A 15740-nucleotide genomic window follows, 5' to 3' on the forward strand; every position below is an offset into this window, starting at 1 on the left:
AGTCTATTTGGAGTTCTGTAGGCTTCATGTATGTTCATGGGCATCTCTTTCTTTAGGTTAGGAAAGTTTTTTTCTAGAATTTTGTTGAAGATATTTACTGGCCCATTACATTGGGAGTCTTCACTCTCTTCTATACCCATTATCCTTAGGTTTGGTCTTCTCAGTGCATTCTGGATTTCCTGAATGTTTTGGGTTAGGAGCTTTTTGCTTTTTGCATTTTCTTTGACTATTGTGTCAATGTTTTCTAAGGTGTCTTCTGCCCCTGAGATTCTCTCTTCTATCTCTTGAATTCTGTTGGTGTTGCTTGCATCTATGGCTCCTCATTTCTTTCCTAGGTTTTTATCTGGAAGGTTGTCTCTCTTTCTGATTTCTTTATTGTTTCTATTTCCATTTTTAGATTCTGGATGGTTTTGTTCATTTCCTTCACCTGTTTGATTGTGTTTTCCTGTAGTTCTTTAAGGGATTTTTGTGTTTCCTCTTTAAGAGCTTCTAACTCTTTACCTGTGTTCTCCTGTATTTCTTTGAGGGTACTATTTATGTCTTTCTTAACGTCCTGTATTCTCATCATGATAAGTGATTTTATATCTGAATCTTGTGTTTCCGGTGTGATGGTGTGGCCAGGACTTGCTATGGTAGGAGAATTGGGTTCTGATGATGGCAAGTGACCTTGGTTTGTGTTGTTTATTTTCTTACGCTTGTCCCCGACCATCTGGTTAACTCTAGTGCTACCTGCCCTTGCTAAATCTGACTGGAGCCTGTCCTTCCTGTGATCCTGGTTGTGTCAGAACTCCTCAGAGTCAAGCTGTCTCTGTGGTCCTGTGATTCTGGGATCCTGGGATGCTGGGCTTGTTAGATCACCTGGGAGTGTGGCTTTCTCTGTGTGTTGTGGGACTGGCTGCAGAGCTTGTACCCAAGGTCTGCTGAGAACACTAACCCAGACAGACCAGAAGGAACCAGAGTCACTGGGCTGGTGGAGTTCCTGTGTGCCTGGTCAAGCTGGTCCCAGTTACTTCCAGTGTTGGGACAGATGTTGGTTCATGCTCACCTCTGATCCTGGGTTGACCATTTCCATTTTTCTGTACAGCCTAATAGTATATCAATGTGCATATGTACCACTTTTTCACTATTCATTCAACTGATGGAGATGATGTTCTTTTCATTCCCCACAGCAATGAATATGGCTGAGAAAGTAACTGTGCAGTAGGATGTCAAGCCCTCTGGGTATATGCCAATGACATATATACCTGAATTATGTGGTGGGGTATTTTTTAGCTTGTTCAGGATTCTTCGTACTTATACCTAGAGTGGATGGAGTTGTTTGCAGTCTGGCAAACAGGAAATGAGTGTTTATTTTTTCCCACCTCCCCTTGAGCACTTGTTTTCAGTTGGTTTGCTGATCTCTACCATTCTGATTAGAGGAACATGAATTCTCCATGTTCTTTTGATAAGTGTTTTCATAATTCCTAGCGACAGCAAATATTTTTGAGATATTTCTTAGCTATAATTTTTTGTTTTGAAAACCTTATATTCTATTTACCATGCCTATTTTTTAATTGATTTGTTTTGTTTGACTCCTTGTTTTTTTTAGCTCTTTATATACTCTGGGTATAATCCTTAGTGTGATGCATAGAAGACAAAAATTGCAATTCTGTGGAATTTCTATTCACCCATTTGACTCATTTGGTTGTTTCCTTAGATGTGTAGAAGCTTTTTAATGTTATTAAATTCAACTTGTCAACTGGTAACCTTAAATCTTGAGCAAATTGAGTCTTGTTCAGAAAGTCCTGCTCTACATTTCCTACAGACACTGGCTATATTGCTTTCCAGTCTCACATATGGCTGAGCAAGTGTCTGTGCGGTAGGATGTCAAGCCCTTTGAGTATATGCCAATGAAATGTATACCTGAGTTTTGTGTTTGATCCACTTGGAGTTAGTTTTTTGTGCAAAGTGATAAAACTTCAGTCTAATGCCATTCTTGTGCCTATGGGTAAGTATATGGTTTGCCAAGGAAGATACCTTTGTTTTTCCAGCATAAGTTTTTGGTATCTTTGCTAAATATTAGGGAGCTGAAGCTATATGTTCTCATGATAGGGGCTCTACCAATCCATTAGCATGGGATATAGTGTCTTTCTTGATTTTTCTCGAAGCTTTAAAGTTTTTGCCTCTTTAAGTTTATTTCTAGATAATTTTTGATGGTATTCTGAGTGGAAGTGTTGATGACTTCTTTCTAAGTATGATTACTACTGTTGTATAGAAAAACTACTGATTTATGTGAATTCATGCTATGTCTTGGCACATTACCTAGTTTGTTTACCTAATTTATTTATCATTTCTTAATGTTTCCTGGTAGAAATTTGGGTGTCTTGTAAAAATTTCATGTCTTCTGCAAATATAGATAGCTTAGCTTATATTTTTCCTGATTGTGATCCCTTAATTCCCCTTATTTGCTTTATTCTTTTAGATAGTACTGTGAGCACAGTATTGAAAAGTGAAGAGTAGAATGCCCTGTCTTCTGCCATGTTTCAGGGGAATGGTTTCAAGAACACAATCAAACTGCATTGTATGCATTTTTTAAGAAACCAAAAAATACATAACAAAAGTCCTAATCATTCCTTAAACGAATGACTTCCAAAAGAAGGGGACTTGGTGGCCACTGATCTGCCTTTAGGAGACACTGAACCTGTCATCAGTCTGTGCATCTGTCTGTCAGCCAGTAGATACTCTTGCATTTCTCAAACCAGTTGCCTGATCCTGGCATTTAATATGTGTGTTTCAGATTCTTCCCTTTTTTGCTTCTTCTCAGTAGTAATGTCCACCACCGCCACTACCCCCACGCTACACACACACCCACACACACACCCACACACACACACACACACAATTTACATGACTTAGAACATGTTTTTCCAGGTTTTGAAATTAGCAAAATTTATTCTTCCCCTTCAGTTAACTCCCATATCTTCCTCCTGTTTTTGTCTGTACTTAGATGAGTATTTTTCCTAACAAAAAAACCTTACATTTAGCTAATATCCCTTGTAAATGTGCCAAAAGTCCACTAGATCAACCCAAACACTTCTGGGGTCAACATGCTGGCTAACAGTGTCCCATCTTTCAAAACAGGAAGCAGAAAAGTTAGATGGCTTGCTCAAGGACAGTATTTAACAGAAGTATTTATTTAGATGGAAATTGAAGTCTTTGAACATCTTCCAAGAAGTAAGTGCCAGATGTCATTTGGCACCTAGAAAGATTATGTTCATCATTGATGCAGCTGGTATGGACAGATGTCAAAGCTCAAGGGCTACCTTCTCACCCTAACCCAGTACCCAAGACACTTGAAAATATAAATGGCTCCCCTTTATCTCCTTGTTGAATGAAAAAATGTTAAATAGCTATATTTTTCATCTCGTTTTATTTCTCTAGTAAAGTGAATTGCAGACACTCTATTTTGTCATCTTTATGAGACACATGATGTTGGTCCAATACTAGTAACATATGATAGGTTACAACATATTATATATCATATATATTGAAGAAAGTTGAAAAATTAGGCCTTGAAAAGTAACTCCTACTCCTTTTTTCCTATTGCCATATGTCATTTCATTTCTGATAATGGGACTAGTAAAAACCATCAGTACAACATTAGTTTTTAGGCTGGAGTGATGGCTCAGTAGTTCAGATCACTGTTTGCTCTTGCTACTTTTTTGGAAGACCAAGGTTAGTTTCCTAGCATAGTTCCCTAGTATCCACATCCCAGCATAAATAGTCCTTAATGCCAGGTCCAAGGCATCCTATGTCCTCTTCTGGCCTCTGCAAGCACCAGCACAGAAGAGATGCACATACAGACACGAAGGCTAAAGAGTCATGCACATAAAATAAACAAATACTTTTATAAAAAGTTCAAAAGAGAAAAGTCTATAATACTGGGAACACTGTTTCTAATAAAGAATTCTTAGGTGACAAAGGCAGCCTTTGGGTTAGAGTAAAAGTGACTGAGTGGAAGTGTTCCTCCACTCAGATGTTTACTGTGGAGCTATGTGTCTCTTTGTAAAATCACTGTAGGTTTAGATTTTTCAAAGCCTATGTTATTTAGGGTTCTTAAATGATTCAATGTCCCTTTTAGCCCACTGAACAAAGGTAAAGAAGAAAGAAGGCTAATAAGACAAGAGGGTGTGGACCTGTTAAGAAGCAGTTCTGTAGGGAGATTCCAATTTTTGTTGTCAGGAATTCAGTAGCAATGGCTCAATCCAGCAGAAACCTCAAGGCTTCTCCAAATTGGCACAGGTCAGTAGAAGTAGCAAGAATTAGCTGGAATACCACAAGAAATTCTTTGGTGAATTACTCTCTATGAAGTGAAGACTAATGAAGACCAGCAAAGACTCAGCAAACACCAACAAAGACCAGCAAAGTCTTTGTATAGCTAGTGAATACAAGTGAAGCATTACAAGGTGTAGCAATGCAAAAGCAACTTTTCACTGTCTGTGGGGTTCTATTTACACTCTTTCCAAACATCATGCTCTCTGTCAAGCATCTGTTCCAGCAAAATAAAACATGCTCTTTCATGTGTCTCCTCCAGCAAAACATCCTCTCATGTGTACATTTCAGCAAACCATCCTCTTAAAAGACAGTTTCCAGAAAAACATCACATGGCCTCTCACAAGACGACTTCCATAAAAACATGACATGACACAACTGAATCTCCAAAGAAATTTTCACTTCAGATTAATAGTTTTGATTTGTGTGTGATGTACTTAGATCTGTACTACACCCAATTCTAGGGCATGATAATTTTATCTCATAGAAGATTATGGCCCTACTTGAAAAAAAAGCATTTGGGATTACATTTTCTGCAGTTGTTTCCAGTCAGATAACTTAGTTTTCCATATTTTTGAAGACATTTTCTAGTACATATTGGCCTAGCCATTCCACTTTTGGAGTTTATCATGACTTACATAAAATAATGCATACCTCAAAATATTTTAATTGTAAAAATTTGAAAATAAGTTAAATAAAAAAGGCAAATATCTGAGTAAATTTGGATTTACACATAATATGAGTTATTGCTGCTTATGAGAAGTTATATAAATATTATATATACCCTACTAGAGAGGGAGTAAAATACAGCTTTACATGATAAAAATAAAGAATCATGTATCATTTTATTTAATTTTGACAGAACAAATAAAAGATGACTCCATATATTGTATGTCCATATATATATATGGACATAAAAACTGTAGAAGAATGTAAAGAAATTGCTGATAGAGGAGAAGTGACATTGGTAATATCTTGAACAGTGAAAGGTCAGGAGCCAAGACAAACTGAAGGGTGGTCAACCTATCATTCTGTTTATTGGATATCATTCTATGTATTTATCTAAATTTTTAGAAAACATTAATAAAAGATAAATAAAGAAGAAATAGAGAAAATTATCCTTTTAAGTCTTTGGTTCAATTGTTCTTTAGTATAAATAGTTTTCTGTTAATAAAGTATTTGGAAAGAAGAATGGAAAGGGAGAAATTATGTAATTATAACCTCAAAAATGAAATTAAAAATAAATAAATATTTTATAATAAAAAGAGTTTCATAATTTAAAAATGTTTTCAAAGAATCAAATAGTGATATTGTCCAATGATAAAATATTTTATATTCTAGATATGAAAAGTGAATGACTTGAGGCTCACTTGTACTTTCCTAAGTTGCATTATTGCCATATGAAAAGTGTCCATTTCTCCTAGTTCTTAAGAAAATATGCTACCTCTTTATTTGTGTTTATGGTATTTATAGTAAGTGTACATGGATGAGTATATGCATGCCTTTGGATTCCAGAGGAGAGTATTGTCTTCTTTCATTGTTTCCTACATTTTGGGGGCTGGGGGTAGGGGTTGTATGCACCTTCTGAATCTGAAGCATGCCATTTGGCTATGCTGAATAGCCAGAAACCTCAGGAACCTCCATTGTCTGCCAATCAGTTCAAGTTTACAGATTTTCCCAGCCATGCTGATTTATGTGTGTGCACTAAGAACTTGATCCCAGTTGCTCTTGCTTTCATAGTAAGTGGTCTTCTCACTGAGTCATCTGTTTAGTCTTTCTTTTCTTTAATTAGAATTTACTATTATTATTTTAAAGACAAGCTCTCACTGTGTAGCTCTCATTTACGTAGAACTAGTCTGGTCTCACACTAATTGTAGCTGCCAGCAGTCACTCATATGAATGGGTATTCTGGAATAGGGGTCAAGGCCCAAATAATTTAGGGTACGGGAAATGCGGGAAGGGTCTGAAAAAATTAGACCAACACATGGTGTGCTTTCAGTCCGTCATCATTCATTGAATTCTCTTTGTTACAAGCAAACAGGTCGATAGGTAAAGCAAAACCCCTCCCCCAAGTTGGTCAGCAACTTGGCCCAATCAAAAGCTTCATCTTCAGTCTCTGGAGGCGGGACTTCCAGCATAACTGGAACTTGGAGAGAGGTGTGACAATTAGCAGGAGGAGGGCAGAGAGGCATGGCTATCTGTGGAAAGGCAGGGTCTGAAGAATCAGCCCTCAGCTGTAAGAGGGTCACACTAATGGTGATTTTTCCTGCTTCTATTTCTTGAGTACTGAACTATAGATATGCCTCAATGTCTCAAGACCTTTCTTTCTTAAATATAAGACCACAAGGCAATGTTGGTAGCGATGACTTAGTAAATTTGCTGGCATGAAAACAGCATACAGACTCCTGTGTGACTGTGAGTCTATAGTCGTGTGTGTGTGTATGTGTGTGTGTGTGTGTGTGTGTGTGTGTGTGTGTGTGTGTGTTCAGGGTTTTTTCCTAACATAAAAGTGTTGTTCTTATGATGGCTGTATTTTCTGTTAAATTATCTTTTAATTATAATCATTTTATAAGGTATAGGACATGTGATGGTCCAAGAACTACTTGCAGCAGTTGGTTCTCCACTCTACTATGCTACTCTCAGGGGCTGAACTCAGGTCATCAGACTCAGGAGCCACCTTCTTCACTTACCAAACCATCTCACCAGCCCAATTACAAAAACATGGTGATAGAGCTGGAGAGATGGCTTAATGGTTAAGAGCACTGACTGCTCTTCCAGAGGTTCTGAGTTCAATTCTCAGCCACCACATGGTGGCTCACAATCATCTGTAATGGAATCTGATGTCCTATTGTGATGTGTCTGAAAAGGGCTACAATGTACTTGTATAAATAAAAATAAATAAATGATATTAAGAATATGGTGATAATTGCTTTCCATATGAATATTCTCCATTATATAGTCAGACTTAAAACTGGTGCTTCTTTCTATGACACAGATTTGATTTACATCCTGAATAGTTTAGATACTTATCTTGAAGGAATAATTAGAGAATATAATTTCATCTAACCTAATATATAAATAATAGTAAAAAACCTTCAAGTGTGTATATGGTCAACTTCTTAAAAATCTCAATTGTGCTTCAAAGACTTCATCTTTTTTTATTTTAAAACACATAAAAGGGCGATTTTCTACCACATACAGTCAAAATTCTTTCATGTATCCCAGTCCTGAATGGGGCTTTTGGCAGTTTGGCTTTTACATGAGAGTGGGAAGTGTCAGAGGAAGAAAATATTGCTAAAGCTTGATCTTGAGAGATGAAAGAGGGAAGGTGAGTAGAATGTTGGGCTTCTTCTTGCCTTGGGTGCTTGTATTGTACATTTGCTCTGGAAATCCTGTTAAACATTTTCTTGGTTTTGTCACCATCATAGTATTTTCTTGGGCATTCTGTTGGCTTCTTCCCTACAACACCCCTCCCTTCCCTGCTGGTTGGTTCTTTCATGGCTGGCATTCTTATGTGTGTTTTAGTCTGTGATCTTTTGCCGCTTATCTCATGCCTTTCCTTTATGACGTTTCAGCTCATCCACCATACACCATGTGCTTTAGAGTGAAATTCTACCCACATGAACCCTTGAAGATTAAAGAAGAGCTCACAAGGTATTTTTCCTTTTTGCATATTTACTCTACCACTTGCATTCAGGCAGAGCCTTTGCTATCTTATAGGCTAGATATTCCTATTTTTGAGATCAGAACACAGCATTGTGCTCCTCACATTCTTGTTGGGTTTGGGATACTTCATAGAACTGCTCTCAGTGAGAAAGTATTGTTTGTACAAAAAAGCAATAGTTATGAAAGGGAAGCTCTATAGAACATTTGACAATGGAGTGCTAACAAAAGCTGAAGTTGACTGTCTTTTGGGTATAGACAAATGCAAAGAGCTGCAATAGTCTGTCTTTTTTGATCTAAAACTTTCTTAAAGGACAAGATTTCTGGACAGAGACGACAGTTAGCTATTTTGCCTTCCACTTGGTAAATAACAGCTACCAAGCAGACGAACTCTCCAACTTACTTCTCTCTCTCTCTCTCTCTCTCTCTCTCTCTCTCTCTCTCTCTCTCTCTCTCTCTCTCTCTCTCTCTCTCTCTCTCTCTCTCTCGGGTTTATATTCAATTAACCTTAGAATTTTGTTCCCTGAAAAACTTGCTACAAGTTGCTGAGTACGACCCCAGGTGGCCACCTCCTGGTTTGATAGCTCAAAAAGTGATCATGCACCTAGATCTTGATAACCTTCAATTTGGTAACATCCAAATTGTCATGTGGACTTAAAAATTGACAATAATCTGCGTAGGTCTGGATCCTACAGAAAGTCAAATACATGTCCTTCTTGGCAGATTTTGTATATGTGTATATACATGTGTGAATGTATGAGTATATATATATATATATATATATATATATATATATATATGTGTGTGTGTGCATACATACTCATATATATAACATATATATATATATGTATATATATATATATATATATATATATATATATATATATGTGTGTGTGTGCATACATACTCATATATATAACATATATATATATATGTATATATATATATATATATATATATATATATATATGTGCATGTAAAGGTGTGTGCCTGTGTGAAATATGGAGAAAAATAGGTAACAGATATATTAGGGTTATTTTTAAATATTTTTCTTCTCTTTGAATAAAATTAATAAATGCACAAATTTCACAAGCATAGTCATAATGTTAGAAAACTATTGCCACTATTGAATTCCAAAATATTTTCACTACCACATTAAGCACACACACAATATTCAACAACAGTCATGATCTGTCTCTCTATAGTTGTTGTTGACAACTATTAATTTACTTTGTTTCTATAGATTCATATATTCCAGATATGTCCTGTCAGTGAAATCCTAGAAGAGTATGTAGTTCTGACCTGATTTGGCCAGAAATTTTGAAATTTATTTATAATTTATTTGATTAATTTTTTTCTCAGCTCAAATTATCTCTCTAAATGGAAGAATACAGTGAATTAGAGAAAATAAAAGTATAACAACAAAAACCAAAACAAAATAACACCCTTTGACACCACCCCAAACCTCAAATAATAACAATTGAAAAATAGAAAGAATACACACTCACAAAAAAAAAAAAAAATCACTACCATCAACACCAATAACAAAAAGATACACCTAAGGACACATCAAAACTCCAAGACAATTTTTTAATTGAAAAACTCCTTGAATGTACTAACAGCATACTTAGGAAAATACATAGATAAATGTATACATATATGTACACATATATGTTATTATTATAAGCATGAACATATGTATGTATATAACAGTAATAATCAAAAAAATACTACATGGTGAAAATGGGAGGGCCATGGGAGAGCTTGGAGGGAGGGGCAGGGAGGAGATGGAAAGGGGAAAGTGTAACTGTAAAAAGTGTATAATTAAATATAATTATATTTCAATTAAAATTATACATAATTTTATAAGTATATAAAAGTTTAATGAAGTCATTTTTGTCATTTCTTTATCTATATACATTGTAGATGTTTTTGTCTTTTATTTTATTTTACTTTTGAGATTGTACTGAATGACATTTCTCCCTTCTCTTTTCTTCACCTAAGCCATTCTATATACCCCTTCCTGCTGCTCTCACTCAGATTCATGACCTCATTTTTTTACTAATTTTTAGGTATACATGCATATATCTATATGGATGTACATAAATACTCCTAAATATAATACATTCAGTCCATATAATGTTAATTGTATATATATTTTCAGTGCTGACCACCTGATACTGAATAAAGAATTGGTGAAGAAACATATGTCCCAATCTTAAGTAAAGGATGAATCTGTTGTTTTTGAGACAGTCTCATAAAATAATAAAATAATACAAAACTATAGTAAATAAATCTAATTTCTATCAGTATCATATTTTTATGCTTAAATGATATTTTATTGCATTTATATACCATATTAGTTTTATCCATTCATCAGTTAGTGACCATTTGAATTGTTAATTGTTTTTAGTTATAATGAATAATACTACCACGAACATTTATGTACAAATTTTGGTGGTAGCTCAGATGCTCATTAGTTAGGTCAAGGTTATCACTTAGAAACATATAGAATTTGTTCTTTCTTCAACGTTACTTTTTAATTCTTTGAAAAATTATAAATGAATTTTCATCATGTTCAACCTTCCTTCTTCAACTATTCCTAGAGCTACTCCACTTTTCTCCTACCCAATTTTGTATCTTTTTTCCCCAACTGAGACCAGTTGTGCTGCCCAAACATGCTAGGATGTATGGACTTTTACTAGAGCATGGTGAATTATCAGGGGTTACCTTCTTAGAAAAAAATAATAATAACCCATTCCCAGCAGATAACAATTGTCAATAGCTCTTTGCTTGGTAATTGCTTTTCATATCCATTGCCCCTTTCAATCCTGGAATTGGCATGGGTTTGGACTTAATAAATCTTATGCATTTTGTCACAATGACTTTTAATAAGTATATATAGCTCTCCTGCTGTGTCCAAAAGATAGTGTTTCTTTGTAGTCATCCACCAAATCTGGAGCTCACATTCTTTATCATCTTTGGAAGAGAAAGGAGTGATCTACACAATCCATTTAGAATTGAATAGTCTACAGTCTTTTTTTCTTTGTACCTTTATCAGCTGAGGATCATGGTGGTTATCATCATCTACTGAAAAAAGAAGCCCCTTCTCTGATGAAAGTTGAGAGGTACTTTAAACCATGGGTGTGAGGGTAAATCAACAGGAGCTGGGTTAGTGCAATACATATTTAGCAGTGCAAGGGTAGTGGTTTCTTTTCTAGGGCCTATAACCTGCCCAATTATAGTTTCTCCATCCCATAACAGTAGCTAGGATAGGTTTATCTTGTGTAGCAGCCAATAAATCCAATCATAAAATGGTTAGTTTCTTTATGTTGTTTAAGCCACTATCTCTACAATGGGCATGTCTTGCTAGGCCAGTCAGTCTTAAATGGTGAACAAGTGGCTATAATTAATGTTTATTCTGACCTCTGGTAGATACACAGCTTTTCCCAGCATTTTAAAAGATGGTTAGTAGAGAAGTTTCCTGATTGCTACCAGTTTGATTCTTTCCATGTTCTAAGACTCAAGTATGTGGTGTCATCAGCAGCAGACTCTTACTATCACATTCTGGAGCAGACCCAAGAGCATTGGCAGCAGCATGCAATGTTTGGGAGGTCTTTGTGACCTCTCTTGTCAACAGGTTCAAAACATGTAACCTACTCCTGAGAACGAAGTTTGTATTTGTTAGCCTGTCATGTCAATAAGGGCTGTGTTGCCTTATTACAGGATAACCACACTTTAACTCTTTTTTATGTGTGTGTATAGATGTATGATATGAAGCTTCTACAATAGTAGTTTTCCATATGATATTTTGGGAAAGTTCTTTACTCTGCCTTCCCCTTCCTTGTGCCTATTTATCCCTTCTCATTCCATAATTCTCCCTTTATCTCTTTATACCATTGATTTTATCACACTCCCTTGAAAGCCCCTTTCTATGAACACTTTTATTTTCTAACTTCTGTAGATTACTCCCATTAACAAAAGAAAAAATATATCTAAAGATTCTAGGCTAATGTCTACGTATGAGAGGGAAAATGTGATGTTCTTCTTTTGGGGACAGCTATATCCATTTACTTGTGAATTTCATAATAGCTAATTAATACTCAATTGTTGTAAATATACTATATTTTTATTCTCCATTCCATTCATCTGTTTATAAGCATCTAGGCTGTTCTCATTCCTGGCTAGCGTGAATAGTATGGCAATAGACATATTTAAAAAGTATCACTGTAGCAGCATATAAGGTCTTTGGAGTATATATCCAAGAGAGGTATAGTGTACCATGTATTAGATGCTTTTACAGTTCTTTTAGGAACCTCCACAGATTTCCGTAGTGACTGTGACAGTGTGCTCCAATCATCAGTGAACAAGTGGTCCTCATTTCCCACATCAAACCTAGCATCATTAGTTTTTAGTATCTTATCCATTCTGACTAGGATAAAATTAAATCTCAAAGTAATTTAATTTGCATTTGTGTGGTGGTTAATGATGAGTACCCACAGGTGATTCTTAAGATTAAGAAACCAATTATTGAAAGTATGGCTCGGCCAGGCGGTGGTGGCACATGACTTTAATCCCAGCACTTGGGAGGCAGAGGCAAGAGGATTTCTGAGTTCGAGGCCAGCCTGGTCCACAGAGTGAGTTCCAGGACAACCAGGGCTACACAGAGAAATCTTGTGTCAAAAAAAAAAAAAAAAAAAAAAAAAAGAAAGAAAGTATGGCTCAAGACACAACATCATCAGATAGCTACTGAATACACAACTATCCTACCTGGCTACTGAATCAGCACATTTTAATTTAACATATAATATCTTGGGTTCATAAGTTAATAAATGTGCTCATTAAAGTTAGCAGGCTTCAATGCAGGGATCTAGACTGTCAATTCAAACTGGGTAATAAACTTACTAGGGACTTTATCTCTTTAATACAATTATGTACTAGCATGGAAAGAGGTTGTCTTTTGTACCTGTCTTGTGTCCCTACTACTTTGATGGCTACCACAATGCATAGTGTAAAGCATATGAGATAAAGATCCATTGATCTTTCAGCAACATAGCCCCCAACACTGGCTCATCTTATGATCTGAACCAAGAAAAACTTTTACAATAATAGCACACAAATCTCCCTCTCTGATTTTCCATTTCTTTTTTTTTAAATCTTTAAAATGAGCAAGTAAGTCTGAGTAAAATGCAAATTACTGAGCATTAGAGGTATTAGTCAAGTTTTTTCCAGAGAAACACACAGTAGGATTTGTGTGTGTGTGTGTATGTGTGTCTGTATCTGTACATGTGTATACATATATGAGTGACTATGTATGTTTGCATAAACTTTATTAAAGTAATTAACTTGCATAATTCTAGAGACTGAAAAGCCCCCATAATCTTCGTGTTAGAGGCTGCAGAAGTTCAGTGGATTCTAGTCCTGTTCTGAAGGCCTAAGGATGAGAAATATTTGAAAAGCAGAATATCTTAGCTCACACTGTCAGAATAAATTCATTCTCTCTGCATTTTTGTCCCATTCAGTCCTATAATACATTGCATGATATAAACCTCAAATAAGGTAGTCATCTGTTTTGCTGTTTCATTAACTCCAGTATAAGTCATGTCCATACATACCCTTTAAAAATTCCAGAAATCATATTTAACTGCATATCTGGTTATCCCATGGCCCAGTAAAGCTGATGTCCAAAATTAATTATCTAAAAGTTGTAACTGACTGGTTGAAAGGTGTTGTTAAAGGTTCCGCTAAGGACACACATGGAAGTGAAGAAGGTATCCTGTAGGCAAATGTTAAAATTGGCATGAATAGAATATGTTATTTTGGTTAAGAAACAAAATAGACCTTAAGATCTGAGTGGGGGGAGGAAGAGTAAATTTGGTTAACAAAGAGCATGGAACCTGAAAAGCATTTGGCCAGCATGAATCAACCCAAAGGACAGTGACACAGGAATGGAATGCAGAGTTGTTTTTGTTGTTTGGATTTTGGTTTGGTTTGGTTTTCTGGGGGCAGGGGTTTCACTATAATTTTTAAAGTGTCATGATAACACTTATGAATGTAAAGGTTTCACATGTAAATACGATCGCCTGAGTTTTCTCACAAGTGGACACATTTTTTTCTTCTTTTCTACAACATAACACAGGTAGAGTTTCATAGTAGTTGATTCTGACATAATTTACTCCACTTTTCAGTCTGTTTCCCCAGTCCACTTCACCAGCCACATGTGATACAGGTACCTGAGCTTGTCCAGGAAAAAAGTGGAGAACAAATACAATGACACAAGAGCCCTATACAGGTGTTAGTCAACTGGATTTCTGACCTGATAAACAAATGTGTTGCTGTTGTTGGTTTTTATTGAGTAGTAACTACAATGCTCTATTCTCCAGGAACCATGAGTGCATCTTCTTAAGCTAATTTATCCCTGTTCCTGATTACAAGTTTCAAAAAGAACTTAGAATATTGATGATAAGTTTTAGTTTTCCTTGTAGAGTAATGATGACTCCTAGGCAGTGTGTTTCTTGGTTATTCTTATTTCTTTGAAAGGCCAAAACCATCTACATTTGGAAATTCGTATACACTTCTGGTTTCTAAATTTTGAAACTTCTCCACTTCTTTCAACATGTGTTAAAGGGAAGCTTTGACATCCAAGATGCTGCATTGAGCTAGGCATGACATTAGTGGCTCATTAAACAGCGTATAAACAGTCTTACCTCCAAGCTTCAGCTAAAACTTAGGATGATTATTTCTCCATTTGTGTTGCAGGTACCTTTTATATTTGCAAATTAAAAGAGACATTTTCCATGGTCGACTGCTGTGTTCCTTTTCTGATGCTGCATATCTGGGTGCTTGTATCGTTCAAGGTGAGTCTAGCCCCAGCACACTCATCCCTACCACTGCAATGGGTTATGAAACTACATTCTGTGCCTCTTGTCTCTGCTACCTGCAACTATTTTGTCTTTGTCTATGGAAGAATCTAGATATGTCTAGATAGGTTCCAACAGATGTCTCTGTTCATTTACCAAGTCATTCTTCCTGGCAGATGGTTGAGCACCAGTGTTAACAGGGTTTCTGTTCACGTGTGAAAACTTACAAAACCGTGAAAAGTAGAGTATAGAGTTTGTTTGTTTTTTTTCAAGGAGACAGACTATCATTTTACAAGACTTTCTATATTGACATGGGTATCCTATGTTCTGAGTTCCAACTGTTAAATGTGAGGCCTAATATACATGTCAAGGGGGAACTATATCAAAGAAGTGGATTTTAAATAATTATGGTCACTCGAATCATATTTAGAGTGTATATATATTTTCTGTAAATTCCTCAGCTTTTCTAGCCATAGAAGATGAAAAGACAATTAAATTCACAAATCTATTTACTAAATCTTTATTCACTTTTCCTAGTTATTTTGTCAGACATGAATATCATGAGTTTTTAAGCTTCAGGGTTTTCCTGTGTAAGATGGAGTACTTTTTAAAAGTTTAAAAATTCAAGCACTTTAAAATTTCAGTTTCCCCAGGAATCTCCCCTATCTCAGAGGAGAACGGGAGGGGGGCTAGGAAGGATCTGTGGAGGGAGGTACTAGGAGGGGAGGCTGATATTAGGATGTTAAGCAAAAGAATTAATTAATTAATAATTTTAAAAGTTGTTTCTTTAAAACATTCAAAGTTTCTTTTATAGTTAAAAGTCTCTCTTAAGCTGGGCAGTGGTGGTGACACACGCCTTTAAATCCAGCACCTGGGAGACAGAGGCAGGCAGATTTCTGAGTTCGA

At 35.9% G+C, this 15740-nt stretch overlaps 1 protein-coding gene across 3 annotated transcripts in view; it reads left to right on the forward strand.

Annotated features, from left to right (window-relative positions):
• Frmd3 (FERM domain containing 3) overlaps window positions 1-15740 on the forward strand; it is a 191370-nt gene that overhangs the window by 83368 nt on the left and 92262 nt on the right. For all 3 annotated transcript variants that reach the window (XM_031377683.1, XM_031377682.1, XM_031377681.1), the window contains exons 4-5: window positions 7887-7965; window positions 14734-14831. In XM_031377683.1, coding sequence (XP_031233543.1) covers window positions 7887-7965; window positions 14734-14831 — 177 coding nt within the window. The remainder of the gene's footprint in view (window positions 1-7886; window positions 7966-14733; window positions 14832-15740) is intronic.

This window comes from Mastomys coucha, unplaced genomic scaffold, assembly GCF_008632895.1.
Source record: "Mastomys coucha isolate ucsf_1 unplaced genomic scaffold, UCSF_Mcou_1 pScaffold18, whole genome shotgun sequence".
NCBI classification, from domain to species: domain Eukaryota; kingdom Metazoa; phylum Chordata; class Mammalia; order Rodentia; family Muridae; genus Mastomys; species Mastomys coucha.